This window comes from Gasterosteus aculeatus, chromosome 14 (assembly GCF_964276395.1).
Source record: "Gasterosteus aculeatus chromosome 14, fGasAcu3.hap1.1, whole genome shotgun sequence".
Lineage (NCBI taxonomy): Eukaryota > Metazoa > Chordata > Actinopteri > Perciformes > Gasterosteidae > Gasterosteus > Gasterosteus aculeatus.
In genome coordinates, this window is record NC_135702.1 from 6,395,985 (window position 1) to 6,419,021 (window position 23,037).

A 23,037-nucleotide genomic window follows, 5' to 3' on the forward strand; every position below is an offset into this window, starting at 1 on the left:
CAGTCAATAATTTACATTTGAGAGAAACAAATAAAGTGTTCTTTGAGACGTGGATGCACATGGATGATTCGTGCTGAACAATTTGAAGCAGGTAGTTGAGGCTGTTTCCTTCCAGGCCAGTAAGATTTGAACTTTTTAAGTGGCCTTTACTATAAGTCTCTCAATCTTAAACGGACATTAGGTCTTCATCATCAAAATGTATCTTTTTTTTTTAAAGGATACCTGACACAAAAAGACCCGACAATAATCAATACCAAACATTAACAGCGGCATGTTTCACCAGCACATAACAAGCTGTCGCTGTGATCTTCCCGTTCGGCTCTCTGCTCACACGCTCCATCTCATCTCGAGAAAACACCTTCTTTTCCTGCAATCACGTCATGATCTGATGGCAAGTCCGCATGGATCCACGTGGATAGGCGGCCTGAGACAGTTGGACCTCAGCTGCCACAGCACCTCCGTAATTTATAGTAATTGCCCTCATTCCATAACGATGAAAATGCCTTGTAATTATATAGATAGATATGATAAAGCAAATGGAGAGAAGTGGTTTGAATCGAGCTCACTCTTTTTTTCGCTAAACAGCCACTTGACCCGAGCTTCTTTCTTCCCCTCGTCCAAAAGCACGGCGAGAATGCAGCAAAGCGAGCGGGATTCGTAGAAGTTCGGGTTGTGACACATCAGAGGCGGCGGGTGAGAAGGAAAAGAAAAAAAGGAGCTCGACCTGTGTGAAGCTTTGTGAATCTGACGCCGCCACCGTTGTCGCTCTGATAGCGAAGACACTTTTGACTGAAAGAAAAAAAAAAAAAAAGATACAGTAAGGAAGAATGGAGACAAATCTGCTTTTGATAGGCTCTCTGTGCTCGTCACCCCCCCTCACCCCTTAAACTAAGACGACACCATAACATGGATCTTTTTTTATCTGGAGTCTTTCAAAGCCACAGTGAAACCTCACCTCACCTTTTTTTTTACTTATATGACATGTTATAGAGATTGCAGAGGCGTTGCGTGTGTGTGTGTGTGTGTCAGCGCAGACATTCCCCTTTTACCTTTTGTGTGGTTGTGTGTTTGCTTTGGTGAGTTAATGCACCAGCATACACAAGTGTGATCGCTCCTGAGGCTGTCGCTCTCTGCTCAATAACTCACACGGCAAGACAGGACCTAATAAAGCCCAGCCTAATATCAGCTAATGTCAAAGAGGCTTATAGCCGACTACCTGCAGTTTGACTGGAGAGAGAGAGAGAGAGAGAGAGAGAGAGAGAGAGAGAGAGAGAGAGAGAGAGAGAGATGGATTTGTAAAAGCAGTGATAAGAGCGAGACACTTTGAAAGAGTAACTGTGAGAGAAATGAGAACGAGGGAAAAACAGCAGTGGGGCCTCCAGATGTGGCTTGTAGAGGACGCTGGACTGTGAAGCGGTGGTCAGATATTGCACACGGATGTTGTTATTCCGTGCCGGAGAGCGAATTGTTGCAGGGCAAACAAATAGTTTTTTTTTAAATGGTCAACTGAGGCGCTGCTTCATGAACAAAGCACTAAAAAAAACTGGTAGAACTAAGCCAACTCTACCTTTACATAGGAAGCTGTTATAGCTTTGAATTTCAAATTCAGACTTTATGGTGATAATTCCATTTGTGGAGTGTGTCTTTTTTGACATTGTTGCCCCGGCCGAGTTTACAGGAATTTGTGAATGTAAATGTTTCTATTTGAGTTAACTATGACTTGTTTCCTTACAGTTTTGTAGAAATTTGGATAAAAGATTAAGATCATTAACTTATCTCAATAAGTTTTTCTTTGCTATACATTTATTTGAAAAAGCTGTTTTTTCTTTTAGACAGCAAGCAAACTTGCAAACTACATCTTTACCCAGAGTGTAGTTTCCTTCCTGCTCCTCGATCAGAACAACAATTGGTCTTGTTCAACTAAAGGGCAATTTCATCATTAAAAAGTGAAGCATGAAAGTGTATTTGCTATTGATTAAACACCCTCTTCATTTCTCCACTTAGATACTTGGAGACCATTACACAGAAAACCTGACAATAAATTTACCTCTCTCTCTCCAGCTAACCTTTCTCTGTGGAAGTTCAACACGTTTTCACAGAAAGCATCCTTTAGGAGCAGCTAGAAGCAAGGACAATGGATTCATATATTCACTAAGTTTAGCTGCTGACTGATAAAATCACTTGGATGTGTGGCAGCCAGTTAATCGATAGCAGACCGGCGGGTGAAAAATGAGAATATGCAGCATGAAGCGCTAAAACCCTCAGGAATGAGATGAACATTGCATCACAGGGGGGGGTAGCTAACAATGCCATTCCACCCTAACAGCTTCAGTCTGCCTCCCTATTTGACCGAGAAATTTGTTGGACCAGGACTAAATCAGTGGTTTGACGTTTTTAGTAACGATTAATGAACTACAGGGTGGCAGCCCTCCACAGCCCCCTGCAGCCCCCTCTGGGCAACTATCTGCCTTACCTCTTCCCCTTTCACATCCTTCTCTCCCCATCACGGTGCCCTGCGTTTTGATGTGCTGTCAATGTATCATTTATAAATTATTCATGATAACAATATCACTTCATATATTCACATCCAGCCTCGAGCCACCTCTCAACTGTAGGAAGTTTGCTACGTCGAGGAGCCGCCTACACTCACCGCTGCATGTCAGTCACCACGTCTGTGATGGGATTTTAAGAGCCGGCTCTTTGAGAGGGAAATCCCAAACCAGCTGTATAGTTTTAGTCGTATCACATCGACGGACAGAACACCAGATAACATAATAACATTTAATTGGGACTTCACGTCAGTCGTATCATTCTGTAATTACACTGTAAAAAAAAGGATACAGAATTCCACGCCGTCTCAGGCCCATTACTGCTGATCAAATGCAAAAAGATACGACTGTGAAAAATGTGTGATGACTCTGTTGAAAACAAATCTGTTGAGTATCAAGCGGGAAGCAAATCGAGGAGGACTTGATCGCTTTCCGTTGTTGTGGTAGTTAAAAGGATGACGGCCTCCGCGATGGCTGCACACGACTTGTGTGCAAACATGTACACACATTTGCTTAAGACAACCCATACAAATCAATACATAGTTATTCTGTCAAGTTCCAGCGCCGGTTCCTGTTTTGTGCTCTAGTTGTTTGGGGGGCAAACACCATTTTAAAATTTCACAGTCGACAATCACCATTCTGCCGCCGTAAAATTGAAAACGCTACGAGCACTTTATGCAATTGTCTCCATTAAAAAGGCAGAAAAAGAGTCTCGTCTTTGGACTGCCTGTTAATTTGGCTTTACTTGTTGAAATAGAAGATGGTCCAACAGCTCTGCCTCTTGATTGTTGAGCCAAGTAAGCAAAGACAACCCCCTGTTGTAGTCTGCTGTCAGTGCGATGACATGAGAGTGTGTCGGGAATAGAGAACTGCTGGTAAGGGGCTCCTCGTAACACTGTGGTGTCTCTGTGTGAACGGAGAGAGAGGACGGGGGTGGGGGAGGCAGGGAGGGAGAGAAAGAGTGACAACGCACACAAATGGCTGGTTTAGATGAAGTGAGAAAGTGCAAGTGGAGTAATGCAAAATTGGAAAAGAAATGGCTCTAATCAGTTCTGCAACTAGCTGAACTGCCCCCCTCCACCCTACACACACCTTCAATCTGGATCACCAAGCTTCATCTCTATGGTAATACTATATGCTAACCAAGTTCATTTCCACAATTTCCTAAGGCCAATAGAGGTATGAAGGTGCAAAAAAATGATGTCACACTCACATTGTGTTGCAGCTGTGTGATCCAGTACAATCTGTTTTCCTACTTAAAATATCTAATCGGCACAAGACGTATTTTATGTCCAAATGTGTTGTGACTGAATTAGATTTTGTGTGAAACATGCTGTGGTGTAGTATATCTGACAGGGACGACAGCAATGACTGCTGATTTCGATTGGCCGGTTAGAAGCGTGCTACTAAAATAATTAGCCAGTTGTCTGCAGTGAACCTCACATATGAATACAAATGCACATGCACGCAGTCTCCTGCACGGGGGACACCAAGTGTCCTCTCAATCAGAGGCCGTTTCACTGACAGCCTCTCCCTTCCAATTCTAATCAATAGTGACCATGAAGAGCCCCCCCCCCCCCCCCCATCTCCTCTTCTCAGTGGAATCATTTATCAACTGAGCAGTTCCTGCAGCTGTAATGAGAGATTGTAACACGAGTCTCAAGGTAAACATCTCTGAATGTTTTATTGCGCAACGCATTAGCCCGAATTTCGGATGGCGTCTTTTAAGAACTGTTTAATTCTTCTGCTGGGGCCTGTTCCCCTGGGTGTCATCGGTTGTTTTATCTGGGCTATGTATCATCAGACAGGCTCCACTCGCACCACAGCGTTTATTCAAATAACAAGTTATACCGCTGTTAAGCATATTACATTGGCTACATTCGACCCTATTCGTCTTTGATTGTGCAATAAATTGGTGCCTAGTTTTTCAATGGCAAGTATGGCTAAATGTTTTATTGGTTTAATATATAGATAACGAGATATTACATTTTTAAGTCAGAAATTGCAGTGTAGATCAGATCCATTTATTTCATAATGAATGTGTTTTAGTTGAGTTTAGTACCAAGATTCATGTTTGAGAAATAAACAAGGGGTCCAGGATTTGGGGTAGCGATAATTCACAGAAAGATGAATACAACAATATGACAAAATCTTAACAAAACTTAACTCAATTGTATATATTACATTACTGACTTATTATAGTGTTTCTTTTAACATGAATTATACTAATTGCGGAGTTTATAAAAAAGTGAATTTCATGATAACTTTTTTTTCCAAAACTTAAATTAAACCCTTTTTTTGAGTTTGTTCCGCTACCACCAGTCAGGCTTCATTGAAATGACAAAAATTTGATTCACCTAAAAGGCTCTTGGAAGGACCTGTGTGAGACAGATATCTATAAATCTGTGCTAATCTGGATGGATTTAAACCCAAGTAAACGGTTCTGAATTCCTCTTGACTGTGCGATGACCATCGTTGCTTATTGTGTATATATCCTGTTAGAGAAAACTGCTTTTAGCAATATCCTTTTTTTCTTTTGTCATGCTGCCTTTTTTCTGGCACACTTGCCTTTTCAATGCTGGGTAATTATCCCATTCAGGGAGGAATCTAAACAGCAGGGCAGCCATAGAAATCCCGCTGTGTCGCACTGGATGACATGTTTACTGTCGGGTTGTTCTCTGTCTCTCTTTCGCATGTAGCAGGAGGGTCTGAGACCGCTGATAACTGCACGACACAACCACTCACTGATCTTCTGTACCTGCAGCTGTTTTTTTAGCAGGAGATGAAGCATTGTCAAGTTATTTTTCTCATTTTACTAGCAATGTGTGGGCCAATCAGAGAGGCATTCTTTGCCAGCATAAATTCATAAATTTCACACTTTTTGTGTTCAGTTGTCCGGTTGTATGTCAAAAGCAGAAAACAGAGCTGTTTTTTGAATTAAGTTTCTTTTGTCCATCCAGAAGAGGCATGATACCTCCCAGTATTTCAAGGTTCGAAGGCTTTACTCCCTCCCTCTTTGTTTTTGGTCATCCACACACAATGCTGCAGTCAGCCTTCAGAAATTCTCCAACATAATACCACCCCCCCCCCCCCCCCCTCCTCCTAACTGCACTGCACTGGCACCTAGTGGCGGTGCACACACAGTCCGTAATGCTTTTGTGACCCTACGCACGCAACCAAGGACACGGCACTCCCACGTCTCCAGATCTCAACCCCACAATCTCACGCTCAGCTTCCGCCTGGTTGTCCCTCCCTCCTCTGTGGTAAACTCTCTCTTCATCCTCTCCACCGCCCGGACCCCCCCCACCCCCACTCCCTCCCTCCGGCATCACTGTGGAGAAGTAATCTCTCCACCTCAGTCACAACTGCAAATCACTTCTCCGTCACCGACACATTGTGGAAACCGTCTCCTCTGCCTGGAGGTCACCTGCCATCTCCACCTCTGTGGCCGGCCCCTCGGATGCTGCCTCCGTCACACCAAATCGTCAGGACTAATCCCTCCATGTGTGACGTGTGTGGCAATGAATGGCTTCTGATTCTGATTCATTCGTTGCTGGTTATTCGGTTGTGCTCATTAGCGGATGATGATTGCTGAGGGATCAATACGTCTTAGACTGAAGGATTTTTATGCTTTCTTTTTAGGATTTATTTTTTCAATCTCACACACCTTTCCGTGTGCGAGAGGGAGCGTTTGAAGTGGGCGGGAACCTTTGGAGGCTGCACATTAGAACACAGAATCCTTGAGGTTTTCTGGAGTGATCTGGATGCCTTTGCCGGGCGCAGAGAGGGAGCAGCCTCTAGTGGCGGATATCACGGCTGCGCTTTCCCTGCTCTTCAGTCCTCATTACGGAGAGCGCAGCGTCTTTTGATTTCACACATTCTCACAGTGTCATAACTTCAGCCCTCCAGAGTTATTTTGAAGATGGTCATTAAAGTGTCGTAAGATGCAGGTCCCTCTAAATGGAGCATGGCTATTAAAAAGCAGACTGACATTCATTTGGAAGGGGAGATTTGTAATACATTTTGCTCGTTAGCAATAGTGTTTTTAAATAAAACCGTGTATTTGTGCGCTTGAAGCCTGGCTTGACTCAAGTTGTGTAACCTCAACTCAAACATTTCTTTTTGTGGGTTTTGACATAACATTACTTAATTCGGTAGAGACTCTTGAAGGGTTTTTTTCATCATTTTTTCGTTAACCTGCAAGAATATTTCATGGAGAATGTGTTTACTGATGGCATTACGAGGACTCATTTTAATGCAAATTACCAGCCCATTTAAATGAAGCGTTAATCACAAATCCAGTTTAATGCAGTTATCTGCTATAAAGTGTTCATTTGAAAGTGAAGAACACATAAACTTTGAAATTACCATCCAAACTGCCTTCTGTTTATGTCTTTCACTTTCTGAAGAGCTACTTTCCTATTCAGCCTTGACCTAAGAAGGTTACAAACGTTCAATTAGCAGCTGAGTAATCACGCTATAGCCTTTGTAAGCTTGGCACCAAGGATTTGTATGTGCATTCAATACTTCTATCCTCTGGGAATTAGAGACTCTTTGTTAGTGCATGCATTAATCCACGAAGGCAGCCTCTAAATTAGTTGGTGGAAAAAAGACATACTGCACTGCTTACAGCTAGCAGAGACAGTTTTAGGGGTTGCTCATGAAGGCCTTTTGGAAAGTTGGGGGTGGGGGGCCGGGAGGTCAGAGCAAGGGCACCTAAAGTGAGGAGGAAGGAAGTGAGGAAAATTTTACATTTGCCGTTGCGGCCATCTCATCTTTGGATACAGTACTGCCATTTAGTCGATGCTATGTTTGGTTAACGTCCTCAGTCTCGGTCGCTGAACAACATTTGACTGGATGAAGGGGCTCAGTGGCGGAATGCGATTTTCCAATAAAAGCAAAAATGGCAGAGCACTAGTTTAGTTTTGAGGTTGTGAGATAATAGAACAAAAAACAGACAATTACCCCTGACAATGTTCAGATAAGCACCGCCGAATGTCGGTCACAAACTCAAATAGATGCAGTCACTCAAGCCACGCGTGAGCACACGTTCTAACTCATACAGACACACACACATACAGAAACTGAAACTAGGTGTCCTGTTGATGGCCCCTATTGGCCAATATAAACTCTGACGGACAGACACAAGCTGAAACACACGCAGAGACGGGAGAAATGTTTTCTTTCTAGACGGCTCACGGTGTGAGCCTTTCAACAGAAGGCCTGTGATATGCGAGGACGGAGCAGGTGCAGCTGAAAGAGTGACTGAGAGACAGCAGGAAGAAAGGATGCTGAGGACAAATGCGAAAGTGTTAGTGCCGAGGGCGAGGCTCAACAAACACACAGCAGTTGTAACAGTCTACAGGGGGAGCAATACTGACACGGCACACATGTAGAATAAAAATGACTGGTTCCGTGTGAGGCATGCGCCACTGTTCGCTTTACCTGGTGTATCTAAATAGTGTGCACACAGGGAAGGGAAGAGACAGCAGGAAAACAATTTTTTTTAGCTTAAATACATATGTGTGAATGTTTTCTTTCTCGATACAACTTGTAAATTGTGTGCTTTGGAGATTCTTATTCAAACAGGAAGAGTTATCCACTCAGGTAGGATTAGATTCCTGTTTGGCCAGGAGGGAAAACCAGTGTCCAATACCCGTAATAAGCACAGAAGGGTATTGAATGAAACATGAGTAAACAGCTAACAGCTAAGTCTTTGCTCACCGGTGGGCTGGTGCACAGAACGTTGTGAAGTGTGGCAAAGCTGCACATGTGCGTCACGCAACGCGCTGGCTACACCACCTTGAAAGCGCATGGATTAATATAGAATAGCTAATCCTGTCTGAAACATGTATTCTTTCATTTCTTAAGTTGTCCAAATGAAATCCTGGATAAATTGCCTTCTATGAATTCCAGCCACCTAAATGAATCCTCATTAGTGCGAGTATGACACACTTCTCTGCCCGGAGCTGCTTTGGGACCCTGAACAGATGGCAAAGGAGTTAAATGCACAATGATAATAAGCCTGAATATGCATACGGTATGTTAAAGGTGACTGCAAAAGGTATAAATCAATCTGTCAGTCATCTATGTGTGCACATGTGTTATTTTTACATACAGTATAAACATACGTTCTGCATGCATGCAAAGCAATAAAACCTCTCCCCCAAAGGACTCAGAAAGCAAATCACCGTCTATCTCCACTTTCTTTTTCTTTACTGTTATTCTCTGCACAATACCAACTCATTGCTGTTTAGCCATCATGCATTTCTGTGTTAATGTCCACTAATTGTGCAAGTTACTAAAAAGTAAGAAAACAATTAGGTAATCCATTTTCAAAAAATAGTTTATCAGGTGAAAGTGAGCTTTACGATACGACCTTTTTGCATCTCTGAAAACAGGTGAAAACAATGTTTGTACAAAGTGACTATTGTGTATTTCTTTTGACTGAAAATCTATTTCAATCTGCGCTAGTCCGCCATTAGAGAAAACAGAAATGCTTTTAGTCCTATTGAGACCATTGGTAGTGCACTTAAGCTAACAATGTCACAAACACACAACAAACTATGGCAAAACCCTTTCTCCCCTCTGGATCCACGCACGGCAAATTCATCCTGATGGCCGGTCTCTGTTCTCTAGTAGCTTGCCTTGAAGAAGTTCTATGTCAGATTCGCTGCTTGCAAAGCCGGAACTAATCATGACAAGTGAATCATATCATTTAAACTAATTTTAATTTGAGGCTGCGGGGTGATACAAATTAACAGTGGCCAGTGGCCACTGTACTGAATTTTAGTTTAGGAATTGTATAAGATTAAGATGATCTTCCTTGAAAGACCCTGGCTCTTAAACGCCATTGACATGTTTGGGTCACATTGATATGGATAATGTCTCATTTTCTAATCCGCTGTCAGCGGTAGACATTTACACATACACACATACACACATACACATACACACACACACACACACACACACAAAGAACTTTGGTTTCGGAGGAACCTCATGAACACAAATCTTCAGGATTTACATCTTGACCCCTCTGAATTTGCGGTCTCACCACTTAACCGGTGCAGAAATGGAAAGATGCCACAGCAATCTATGCTGGTCGTAGCTGCTTTTCCTCAAAGGTGAAAGAAGAAGAAGAAGGTGAAGGACATTTAACGATTTTATGTGTGATCAGGCACTCCAATGCGACACTGGTCTTAACACGCTTTTTTTTTGTCCTCGGAACGTTTTTGTTTTTGAGCAATAATATCGAACCATAAGCTACATCACACTCTTATATATGAATGGAAAGAAGAAGGGAATGAGCTCTTTTTTGGAGTGTCAAGGACAGTCCACGTCTGGGATTGAAAATCCATAACGCCACACATCATCTTGGTCAACGCGCCTCCAAAAGGGTTCTCTGATCCTCGGCGTGAAGACGGCGGATTTAATTTACCAATCGATATTTGTTGTGCGAGCATGAGCCCCCCCAGTAATCTTTTTTACAGCACCTCCCTCCTCTTCCTCTCTCCTCCTGCGCCCTTGAATCAACCCTTGCATTTGTAACACTTTGTGCTTCGAAGACGCAAAAGATAGAGAAGGGAACGAAAAGGCTGGAAAACACGTTAAAAGCATGAAGAATAACGTCAAAACGTATCAATTCCGTGTTCGTGTATTTGCGGGGGCCTTCGTCAACCCTCTCGCTTCCTTTTATATTACCCTTCTTTCTTGTTCTCACCGCCTCCCGCAGAGAGGACGCAAGAGGTTCCCGGGGCGTCGGTGTTATCTTTGCCTGCAGATTTTCATTTTTCCCTCAAACTCGGGGACGCAACTGTTACACCCACACACAGCGTCATACACACACGCACGCGCGCACACCTCATTCATCTCTGAGTCCATGTTGAGGTTGACACAAACAATCAAACACGATAACCTGGTTAATACCAAATAGTTACGTCTTTAATGTGGTTTGAGGAATTGAACCTTTTACACTTTGTTACACCTGCGATTCCCAGGGACAACAACTTCATCAAGGACTTTCCCCAACTGGCCGACGGTCTGATGGTCATCCCCTTACCAGTAGAGGAACAATGCCGCGGGGTGCTGTCCGAGCCACTGCCCAACCTGGCCCTGCTCACAGGTGAGAGTGAAAAAAGACATGTGGGTCATTTTTGTGAGATTCAGAATACAAGATATGAACTTTTTATTCTTCTTTGGCTGCGGTTTGACCTTGGAAAGTCTTGCCCACTTGTGCACACGCACGCTGGACCCAAACCAACACTTAACATCCCATTTCATCCTCGTATCCTTTCTTTGACGGTTCCATCCCATTTCGTAGGAGTCACTCACCGCATCTCCACCTCTGCTCCCTAATCCCTCCATTAGCTAAATTGGCATTTGATCCGCATCGACCCCTGAGATTATTACTTTGGTTCTGCTTTCACCAGAATTGGACTCACACACACATGCTTTTTTCTTTTTTTTTGCACTCTGCAATTTATGTCTCAGGTATAAAACGTTTTCCAGAGGCACAGGATCAAGGTTCCCATAAGCAGTTTATTTTATTTTCTCCCTCGCGCTTCACTTTTGTGGCTTTTAGTTCTAAACGGGTGTGAAAGTTTGATAATTGCATTGCAGAGGAAGGCAAGAATGCGCCCACTTCTAATGTCAGCAAAAAGCAATTGGAGTTCAAGCTGCACTATACATCTGCCATTGATCTGGGAGCAGCTGGGATATGGTCTGGGAAAATAAATGCTGTTAAGGCAATGAAAGGGAAAACAATCGATACGCAATAAATGGTTCGAATGGCATTTGTGAGTTCATTTAATTTGATTTTCAGCCTGCTTTTTCAAAAATCTTAAGTTTGGTAATTAGTTTCAAATTGTTGTAGTACTTGTCGGTCTTACTTCTCCCCGGTCTTAAATTGTATCAATGAATTGTCTCTCCCTTTCTCAGGCGAAGCCCAATTCAGCGAGGCAGTGGGCTATCCTATGGTTCAACAGTGGAGAGTGCGCAGTAATCTGTACAGAGTCAAGCTCAGCTCCATCACCTTATCTACAGGTTAGCCTTTCTCATGTTATATTTGATATATTTCCTGCATATGTTTTCTGTTTGTGTGTCTATCTGCCCCTGATGCATCGGTTTTCATGTTATAATCGCACATTCGCGTCCTGATCTGACAGGCTTTTCCAAGGTGTTGAAGACGCTCTCAGCTGAGAGCACACGAGAGGAGCTGCTGGCTTTTCTCCAGCAATATGGCAGCCACTACGTATCCGAGGCCCTGTACGGATCCGAGCTCAGCTGCAGCATTTACTTCCCGAGCAAGAAGGCCCAGCAGCAGCTCTGGCTGCAGTACCAGAAAGGTGAGTGTGTCCAGAAAGACGAGACGCCAGGCCAAACGTGGGGGGGGGTATACTTCTGCCCTCTGACCGTAGATTAACCTGGGTCATGTTTAGAGACGTGTGGAGCTGCATTCATTGAATTAAACAACAGTATGACTTAATATCCTAAAATCATCATTGTTCAATTCAAATGGTTTTTTTTTAATCCTGTTTGTTCCAGATCCAAAAGCAGTGTAAATGAACACCTGGGTTTTTATTTTATTTTCATATTTCCTGTCTAAATATGTATATATATATTTAGCTCTTTTTTACTTTGATTAATCTGCACACATTATTTTTGTAAGACTATTCAACTGTAGATAAAGCAGTTAAAATTAGATCATAGCAAACTACAATTCTTACATCATGATGCATAAATGTTCTTCAAAAAACCACCCAAAGAGGCACCACCCCAGTGAGAATGCTTATATTTTCGGTAGTTAGGGCCTTTTACTTCTAATACTTTTTCAAGTATTTAACTTTATGAACTTTTACTGAACCAAAGGATCTGCAAATTCAACTTTTGAAAACGACTCTGTGGGTTTTCAAAAGCCTTTGTTAAATTATGAATCAACATGTTTAAATCAGGAACATTTATTACCCAAATATGTCAAGACATACAAGGAATTTGACTTGGCGGTTGGTGCATAACATCAAACAGTAAGACAGTGGACAACAAGACAGATAAGACAACATAGTGCATTTTTAAATTAAAAATAAAAGTTAAAATGATGGTGACGGAAGGTTCTTTTATTACCGTCACACTGAATTAAATGAGTACAGATGTTTGCGGGATGAAAACACAAATCTTAGAATATGAAAAAAAAAATCTAGCTATCTTTTGGTGTTTTTGTAAATGTTTATTGCACTGGGGTAAATACAAACATGTACTTGACTACACAAAGATGTCTGTAGTGTGTTCAACACGTTGTACAATTCAAAGCCTCCAAAGGGCAAAACACCCTGAACAGTTTGGTTCACGAACATAATGTGGTATTACAAGCCGATGATAGAAATGAAAATGTAATCACAATGAAATCAAATAACTTCTCTTCATTGACATAAAGAGATTATGTGACACAGTGATGTTTTGCCCACAGATACAAGGACACTTAATTCTTCTATAATTCTATTATTTCTCTCAGTTGAATGTTGAATATTCTCTAGTGAGAACTACTTGTAGTGACAGTAAAAAGTGGAAGCTTTGAAATAAAAATTCTATTGCCAGGTTGACATGCAGCTAGTCTGGAATGACAATCTAATAGTTTAGCATTGAGATATAACATTGCCTAACAATAAAACAAATGACAAGACTTCACCTGATACTTTTTGGAAATATTTAAAACACTTATTGTTTACAATACAGTTTGATTCTCACTGTTTAATAGAACTAAGGTCGGCTGTGGGAAACCATCTATTTTTAAGGCTGAAACTGAAAGTATGTGACTGGTAAAGTAAGGGAGGCATATTTACTATTCACAACTTTATGGCCATGGAATACGTCACAAATATAGGCGAGTTTAAGTGATTAACTAGTGTCCCAATATTTAGGCCACAAAGTGCATTAAAAGGTGTCTTTCTAGTTATTTTAGCCATTTAGTGAAATCATCACCATCTAACGGGTCATCTGATAAAAAATGATGAATCAAATGCATGCATATATATATAAATCTATTTAATTGCACTATTTAGTGTCAGCTATACTGGCAGTATTCGTTTATACATGATTGTCTGGAGTAGCTCAAGGTAATCCCATAGGGCTTCAAAATAACTTTTTGATAACCATTATTAACTATTTTAAAATTGTGAGCCCCTTCTATCGTTATAAAAGTAACAAGGAACCATTGTTTCTCTCATCATTATGGACACAGCTCTGTCCAAAAAGTAGGAAGAACTTGTTTATGAGCAAAATATAAAATGAAAGGCCTGCAGAAGGAGATATAGTGAGCAGAAGAAGAGTGAGGAGCCAAAGAGGACGATAACGTTGCCTTGCAGATGCTTACATCCACCCGACTCCTCGTGAGGCTGTGGATGGGAAGTCCTCAGAAAAAGGTTGAATTAAGGAATATAAACGAATAGATTTCAGTAATATTTGCTTTGAAAATGTCCTCTAAGCTCACATTCTGCTCGGTGTTGAGACAAAAAAAACAAAAAACAACAGCAACCCCAATTCCGAGTCCATCATCTCCTAAAGGCTTGGACTCACAGCAATTTACAGAATTACAGATCTCCTCTGCAGTGTATCACCCAGCTCTCCTCCAAGGTCTATTTTATTGGTCAACCCTTTATCCTGGAGGTAACTAAAATGTCCCTGAATGTAATTCATTGAATGCTGATAATTGGTTACTCTTTTCCCCTTGGTTAACTACACAGTTAACCGTAAAGGTGCATTCAGCCACATCAATGTTAGCCTGTGCTCTTAATTAAAGCTCTAGCAAACAGTGCTGTGTCAATAATAAAGTGCGTCACAGGCCGAAAGCCTTGGTATGCTTTGTTTCATATGTAAACACCATACCTGCAAACTCATTGTGAAAAAGACAATGGAGAGTGGGAAGCATAAAGGTAATGTAATGGAAGCTGCCGCTTGGCACGATTCATTTCATTCATTTTCAATTCTTTGGATCTACCCGATTCACGTGGATGACTTCTGTTGCAAAGCGGCGAATTTTGCCAAAAAGCAACAAGTTTGCAGGTATGAATTATGTGTAAATTCTCCTCTTCCTCATTCATTTCTTTTGCACAGCAGAGCCAAATCAGTGAATAGCAGATAGAGCAACATACCAGAGGAAGGAAACTCATCTTTACGATTTGAAATTCTTTCTTGCTTCTTCTTTATGTTAATTTGTCTTGTGCCAGTATTTTTTTTATGTAAAAGATGTTGCAAGGTCTCAGTGTTGTGATTCAATCAAATAATTAAGCAGGAAGCAGCTTAACGAGCATATTTTTACTTTGAGCTCCCAAATTAAAAGTCCAGCAGGTTTTAAAATAAAACAAACTGCCTCAAATATTAATTTCACAACTCAGTGAAAGTAAGACGTTTGCGCTACACCCAAACTAAAGTGACATCTACCCTTTCAAACCAACACACACACCAACTAAACCGGTCATGCCTGTGCAGATAGACTGGGTAGTTCCTCTAGGAAGTGGAGGAATGCCTCCTATGAATGTATGTGTAGACTTTGACACAATGGTCCCAACAATCCAGCACTAGCAGCTGTCCTTTCTGGGTGGTGGCCACTCCTACTGGGCACATCAGTCCTTCCTGGATGAGGATTTTGAACCCACCCTCTTTGGGAAACTGGAGGATTTCTTTCCTGCCACTGTCCGTTACCAGCAGATCCCCATTGAGATCAACACACATGCCGGTGATGCAGCGGAAGTCCTCTTTCTCCGAAAAGAAATGGCTGAGCTGCCTGCCCAGCCTGCCATCCGTGTCGACCGAGCCGATGGAGAAGCCGCCTTCCAGGTGGGGCTCGTTGTGGCGCTTCTCAAAGTTCAGGGCCAGGCCCTGGGTGAAATAGACTGTTCCGGACGCGTCGCACGTCACAAACTTTGGCCTCACGGCGGAGCACAGCCGGTTGTAGCTGAGCACGCCCACACTGCGGTCCACTGTCAGACACCACAGCTTGCCGCCTTCCACGTCGGACACCACGAACTGCCCCGACGGCATGGCAGCAATGCCCCAGGGTTTAATGAGCTGGTTTTTATGGCAAGCCACGCACTGTCCGTCCATGGTGTAGACTTTGACGGAGTTATCGAAGTTGTCGGTGACCCCGATCAGACCTTGAGGAGTGACGGCAATGGATAAGGGGATGAGGTTAGGCAGATCCGCCCCAAGGAAGCTCAGGACAAAGTTGTCGATGCTGCTCGCATTGCGGCGGATTTCACGCTGGAAGCCTTTGCGGTTAAAGATCTGGATGCGGTGGTTGCCGCGGTCGGCCACCAGGACCTCGCCATGCTGCGTCACACAGACGCCCACTGGTAAATTGAACATGCCAGGGAGCGATCCCTTGGTGCCCATCTTCTTTACGAACTGGCAGGCTGGAGGCCCGGCACCTGGCCCAGCTCCTCCAGGTGATCCCCCGCCTGCATCCAGGGACTTTGACTTGAAGCTGCCTGGTGAGCCACAGGCCGCCTCCACTCCCGCTGCAAACATGCTAATGTCTTGGTAAAGATCCAATGGAGCCCCCCTTCCACCACTATGAAGCGCCGTGGCCCCGGCTAAACCCTCTACATCGCCCTCAAGCGCGATCTCCAACCCAGTCTCCTCATCCTCTGTGTTGACAGTATAAGTATTCGTGGTCACTTGGCCGACTTCTATTGGTTTCAAGTGCTTCGTTCGGACGAGACCCGGCTCCTGTAGCTGAAACATGGTGGGCAAGCCACCCCTCAGATCCAGCTCTTCGTTATCGCTGCCTTCGTCATCGTCCTTGAGCAGCGCGATGTCGCTCTGCCTCACCAGCATCGTCAGATAATCGCAACGTGACACGACTTTGACCTCTGCAATGTTGAGGAGATACGTCTGCTCCTCCAGCACCTGCCCGTTCAGCTTTTCCACTTCGGCCATGGACGCTTTGAACGCCCCTCGGGACCTGCCGAGCTCCTCTTGGAGACGATGCTCGGCCGACGCGTAGTCCTGCTGCACCGCCTGGTACTTGATTCTCAAGGTCTTTGAGAGGTTTTCAACAGCGGCCTTTTTCTTCTGAATTTCGCCCATGACGTCGCGCAGAGAAGCCAGCCTGCCACCCAGTTCTTTGCGGCGCTGTTCAGCCGCCTTCCGGATCGGCTGGACTGAGTGGCCCAGGTGCAGGTGGCCCTCGCCTTTGCAAAGCTCACACAGGACCGTGGCACAGTCGCGACAGTACTGTCGCGGCAGGCGGCTGCAGCAGGACTTGCACATCAGGGCGGCGGCGGCGGCACTGCAGGACGTGGTGCAATCCAGTATCTTGAGCACAGTGAGGTTGTCGGCCAGTTGGGAGATGCTGCTCATGCGGGACACCTTGCTGCAGAAGGGGCAGCGCACACCATTTATAGTACTGGCCAACAACTTTTCCAGACACTGCCGGCACACTGTGTGACCGCACTGCAGGAGCTTGGGCCTCATTTGATCCTGGTTGTAGGTCTCGAGGCATATGGGGCATTCAAGGACCTCCCTCATTAGATCTGGGTCCAGCGGGGAATATGCTGCCTCCATTATGGTCCTCTTCCTGGAGTTGGAACAAACAAAAAAAAAAAAAGAGGAGTTTTTGTAATATTTCAGCGTTCTGTGTGATATTTTACAAAGACTTTAAAAAGAAAACAAGAGAAATAATAATGTGTTCTGTTATATTTTTGATGAATCATACCCCTTTATGCAAGCAACAGTCATTTTATGTCCAGCTGGAAGTAGCACAGCAGATCAGCTGTTTTATTATTATTTATTTATATGTATTTTTTTTTAAGTCAAGCCTGTCGCTCTTTGTTTAACATGTGATCAATAACACCGAACGGGTGAAAAAAGGACACCATTAAGTGACAACGAACGTTAGTAACGCTGCCGTTCGGTGCACCAATGGCAGCCGAACAAAATGTTCATTTGTTGACATTTGTTATTGACACGCGAGCTGTCCACGCCACCAGTAACTAGGTCATGTGCAAGGGCACGAATGTAATCTCTTGATGCATACGAACAGGGTTGACCTTGCATTTCAGATTTACGGACGAATTATATTGACGAATTGAGAAGGAGAAAAAAAAGTGAATGGCAGGCCCCTCGACTAAGCAACCAACGTGAAGGCTATGAAACAACGCGACAACGTTATGACTGTGGTGCACGTGCACTTGACAATAAAACACGCGGTTCATTTTACTGCCTCTCTTGTTTTACACCTCGGCCTGTGGACGTTACCTGCTCTCCACACGTTAACGTTAGCTGTCTTGAAGTTCAGATGTTTCATGGGCGTGCTGTGGTCCTGCTGCAGCGGCTGCTGCTGCTGGTGTCAAACTGCAGTGTCGACCACGTGACGTACGCATTGCTACGTCAGACGCACGGCGCTGAGAGTGTCGTTTTGATTGGCTACTGTGCGGGTTTACAAAACCTCTCCCCAGGGTCCCAACGCCCGTCCTAGTTTAACGTCAAATATCAGGAGAATATTATTTTTTTTCTCCCTTTTTCTCAACAGTAAAATATTCACATAAAAAGAGAGCAAGGCAAAGTTTCATTCCAAATACCTTGTCATAATACTTTTCCTTGTAAGATGGAAATTTGTAAAATACGTCTTGAAGTATGATACAACTGGATGGAACGATTTTCGTGTTCAGCAGGAAGACATATCTTATTATCATACCATGCCATCTTTAAAATAAACACTCATATGATTACTTAACTTAACCTAACTTTGGGCGAATCATATCTCAAAGGTCCTTCTTTGTAGTCCATCTTCAGAGAAATTGTGGTTTCGCAGCTGCATCATAACTATGTAGTCTTTTGCTAACTCCTCATGAATTCTCCTAACCATCTTTCCTTGACCCCGTGACGTTTTCCACAAAAGTCAAGGAAAAGTGGTTAGGAATAGATGTTAGGAGGTCATTCTTTGACCATTCAGGTTTTTACTCAGTAATTATAGTTAGAGACCACTAGATGTCAGAGTAAGTCTTCGAGAAGATGTCTGTTCAAAACTGCTGCCACAAAGTGGTGTAGAGTTGATGTGTGAATTAGCACCATATGAGAAACTGCTTTTTGTTGGTTGGTCAAATTGAAAATACCATTTGATTGTCATTTATTGAATGTATTGTATTAATAGACCCGTGCCAAGTAACTGCTGTAAAACCATGTTTATTTGCAATAGCCCTTTGAAGACAAGACACAGCTCAAAGGGATCAGCATTGCAGAAGCATGTGTCACTTGCTTCACCAATAATTGTGCAGGGCCTTAAATAAATAAGAAGTAAGAGATGGTGTATCTGTTAAAAGCTGTGGTTTTAATAAAGCAAAACAATAATGACAACAGTAACCAAATCTAACAACAGCTGTATTGAATTGCCTGGCAAGACATGTGACACCTTTGCTGTTGTTGCCTGGGCAACATAACCCTGGCCAGAACGGATGTGTCCCTCATGAGTAATTATACTGCAACCAGTCTACAAAGACATTTTAATTAACAAAGGCAGTGCAGGATCAATGGCAAGAAAATTCACACATCTATCTCTTCACTATGTGTGATGACAGGCAAGTCAGCATCACATTCATTCCACGCTGCAAAGAATGTGTTAGTCGAATGACGGGCCACTCCCTTAACTGCACCGAAATACACGCCGTCCTGTTTAGTTCACCCTTGTGAAGGGTGTCATCGTTGGTTGGATGTCAGTAAGACTGTACATTACACAAATAGACATTGACATGAACAAAACACTTCAGATGGAAATTCTTACAGGAAAGTCTAATAAAAGACTCAGTATTAGGCGAAAAACTAATTTACACTGGTAGAAATACCCCACACTATTAATGTATGCTAATTATGCCAAGCAGGGTAAAAAGACATGTGACAGATATTTCATCAAATGCATTTTTCAACTGTATTGAGTTAAAGGGGGTTAGAGCGAATAAGACTGGCTAGCCAAAGCCAACCTGATCTAAAGTAATGTGAGAGCTGGGGGGACGACAGCTCGTTTCTATGTCTGTGTTGCATCAAGAAGTGCATGTAATTGGTGCTCTTGGTCCACTCGTTAAAGCCTGTTTACATACTGTTGCACATGCAGTTATCACCCACCCTTTTGACTGTCAGACTCACACACAGGTTGTAAGCAAAGACATACATAAATACACGTGTGTACACAATCAGTTCTCTCTCTCGCACACGTACACACACCAGGGATATAGCAACAATTAAGGATCATTTGGGGTCATGTCCGTGGAATTGTGTTCATCTTTCCAGACCTTTCACTGGACTCATAACCACAGTAACACCCCTCCCCCTATTATCTACAGACAATTATTTATTCTATGGCAGGGATTTGCTGCTACAGCTTGGTTGTTTTAGTCTGCCCATTAGCTCTGCAATCATCAATTTCTTTTGGTTTGAGTCCCAATGCTCCATTTGTAGACATTATTATGCACTTTTAATAGCAAGTTATTGTTTAAATAGCTCAGTAATCAGCTTGACTTTGTCTTTAATGTAACCATTACAAAGGACAAAGCTTTAATTTGCTAGAGCATGGAAATTATTTAACTTTCTATGCAGCTAATTATTAACATTATGTCATTTTATTATTCAGGTTTTAGCTACACAACATAAAACAGACCTATTGAAGTAGTACTTCTTCTGTAATCACATTATTTTTGCTTCTTACCTTTTGCATTTTTGGAGAAAACAAAACGTTTTGCAGCTTTGAGTTACATCAAGACCTACTTTCTTGGTTTGAAATCAAAAGACTAATTTCAGATATATTTCAATTAAATTGTTTGTTCCTACTTTATTAACTTGATTTAGATATAAAATCAAGTTGACACACTGAATGATTTTGTCCTGCAAATATTTGTCTTCAAGAACGTCTTCACCAGTTGTCCTCTTTTCCTGGAGCTACAAGCATGCATCTGTTTGTGTCTGAGAAACAAATAGTTGGAACTTTCCAATTTAAAAATGCAGACACATTCAGATTTTTTTCTGTCTCTGAAAGAAAGGAATTTTGGGTCATGCACTGACAATAGTTTTTTTAGGAGTTTTTTATTTCACTGGCATCAAAATGGTAAAAAGTGAAAATCTGTCATTTAAAATATTCAATCTAATTGGTCCAAAACCTAGATCTAACTATTAAACATGGGGTTTCACCCTATTTTTCAGTGGCTTGGTTTAGGAAAATCCATTTGCAAATATCCATTTTCCATCAATGTGCTGACTGATGAATCATGTCTCAACGCAAAATAAAAAGCCACTAATTTCTACTTTGGAAAACTCAAATTATTTTGAAGCAAATAGACACAAATCCTCATCTGCCATCTCAGCAGAGGTGACAAACTACATGGCTCCACTGTAACACGTCGCCTGACGTTGCCTCCAAATGAAACAGTCTCTGTTGTCGCCTCTTCTTTCCACATGGTGTGTCACTAAAAGCAAAAATTGTCGAGGAAGAACCCCCCGCGCCCCCAACTAGTGAGAACATCAAATAGTGGTGTGTGACACTCAGGGAGAAGAAGTCAGTGACACCCTTCCTCTCTTTCCCTCCCATTCATTCTTTGTCTATGAAAGATGATGACAGTAAAGGCTTGGTCGTTGTTGTTTTTTCTTCTTTTCCTTGGCAGCAAGCAAAACTAAAAACAGATGTGGACCCTTTATGCAACTTAGCGAGTTTTACTGTTTCTTTGCTTCCACACGGGAAGATTCATAAAACATTTTTATAGAGCTACAGATGTGAGAAAGTTGGTAAAGAGGGGTTCGGTTTCATCATTTTCAAATAATTCAAATAAAAGTGGGGGAGATGTTTTCTTACTTTATCCCAAAATGACCACTAATAAATGACTGTTGTTGATTTGATCTGCACCACATGATACCATCGCCCTCCCTCCCTTTCCGGACTACCACTCCAGAGGCAACAGACCAGGGGGTCGGAGGAAGCGGGCGGCGTGAACTGAAGTCGGTTCCCTTCATCAGCTACCTGTCGGCCCTGCAGAGGAGCCAACTGTTGTCCGACGACATGGTGAACGGCGTGGAGATCCGCTGCGAGGAGAAGGGCAGTTGTCCACCTGGCTGCCACCTGTGCCACCACCAGGCGACGACGGGAGGAGTGTCCGGAAGAGGCCGCACTGGCAACAGCAGGAATGGTGAGCAGCCTTCCCCGGTCCCTGTGCTATTGGAAGTCAGCCGCGTGGTGCCCCTCTACAGCCTGGTCCAAGACAACGTCACCAAAGAGGTTAGAAATCAGCATGGGGGGTTTGGGGAGACTGTGTGCATCTGTGTGTATTTGCCTATTTTGCATGTGCATGAGGATGTGTTTGCAGAAGGGGAGGGAGAGGCTGGGAGAGGGACCGTAAAACCAGAAAGAGAATGGAGAACATCTGAAGTGCCAACATACCTACTGGATTTGGAGAAAAAAATAAAATAAAATAAATATTTATATATAAAAACATCCACATCCAGTCACTGAAGCCTGGATCTTGCTTTTTGTTATTATGGATTATTCAATGTATGGATATTAAGTGTGTCGATTTACTGTTACACCAATCCTACTCGGTTGGGATGTGGTTGTACATCATCCATTGTTCTCTTAAGCAATTCAATTGAGGCAGTTCTAATAAGTTGCCTCTAGGTGGCATTAGTTGGTTAACTTTGACCACTAGAATACAGAGGGCATAAAAAGATTACATCATGGTTTTATCCTTTTGTGGCGAAGTCATTATATATATATATATATATATATATATATAGCAAAGCAATGAAAGGTTAATCGTAACGGATGTATTTTCCATATGGTAATTTAGGAGGGGCCCCGGCTTCACTTGAGATTTAATTTACCTCATTTTGCTCTCGTTGGGCATCCTCTTGACAAGACATCCGGTTCATGCCTTCTCTGTGTGCGTGTTTAAGCAAACGCTGAGCTATTTGGAGGTGACTCACAGCAAACAAAAAACGCACGCACCACACTTCACATGGAGCAAACTGGATCATACTCCCCCAATCAAGAATCTAATTACCTTACCTTTAGACATGAACAAGTGCCGACATTTTGTGTGTATATATATATATACACACACACACACACACACACACACACACATATATATAAATTCAGAGGCAACACACACATACACATAGCAAAGCCCCCTCTACGTGCCACTAATGACAAGCACCACAGCCCCAAAGAAAAGAAGGCACAATCAATATCAGACGATCCCTACTGGGCCTCGTCAATAGCTGAACGTGAGGAAGAGCAAAAATGTCTCTTTTCCCTCTCTTCCAAACGTCTTGCTATCCATCCTCCTCGCTCCTGATACCCCAACACGTGGTCTTCTGGGGACACAGGGACTGAGATGTATGAGGAGGAAGAGGAGGAGGAGGAGGAGAAGTGGTAGACCGCAGTGGATCACTCAAGCGAGCCCTTGTGAGCTAGCTCGAGGCAGGTATATTAGCTTCGCATTGATGTCATCGACCT

The 23,037-nt window shown here is 42.9% G+C and overlaps 2 protein-coding genes across 2 annotated transcripts in view; one reads left to right on the forward strand and one right to left on the reverse strand.

Moving 5' to 3' along the window:
- The window catches only part of astn2 (astrotactin 2), a 172,570-nt gene that overhangs the window by 118,901 nt on the left and 30,632 nt on the right, over positions 1 to 23,037 (forward strand). The window contains exons 14-17 of the mRNA XM_040197294.2: positions 10,550 to 10,674; positions 11,490 to 11,594; positions 11,717 to 11,896; positions 21,476 to 21,798. Coding sequence (XP_040053228.2) covers positions 10,550 to 10,674; positions 11,490 to 11,594; positions 11,717 to 11,896; positions 21,476 to 21,798 — 733 coding nt within the window. The remainder of the gene's footprint in view (positions 1 to 10,549; positions 10,675 to 11,489; positions 11,595 to 11,716; positions 11,897 to 21,475; positions 21,799 to 23,037) is intronic.
- Positions 12,493 to 17,936, reverse strand: trim32 (tripartite motif containing 32). The gene is made up of 2 exons (XM_040197295.2): positions 17,802 to 17,936; positions 12,493 to 17,121 (listed from the first exon to the last, which is right to left on the reverse strand). The coding sequence occupies exon 2, from the start codon at positions 17,106 to 17,108 to the stop codon at positions 15,051 to 15,053; it is 2,058 nt and encodes a 685-aa protein (XP_040053229.2). The 5' UTR covers positions 17,109 to 17,121; positions 17,802 to 17,936; the 3' UTR covers positions 12,493 to 15,050.

Bases quoted from the DNA above. Each gene is read 5' to 3' on its own strand.
- trim32 (XM_040197295.2), bottom strand. From the start codon at position 17,108: ATGGAGGCAGCATATTCCCCGCTGGACCCAGATCTAATGAGGGAGGTC.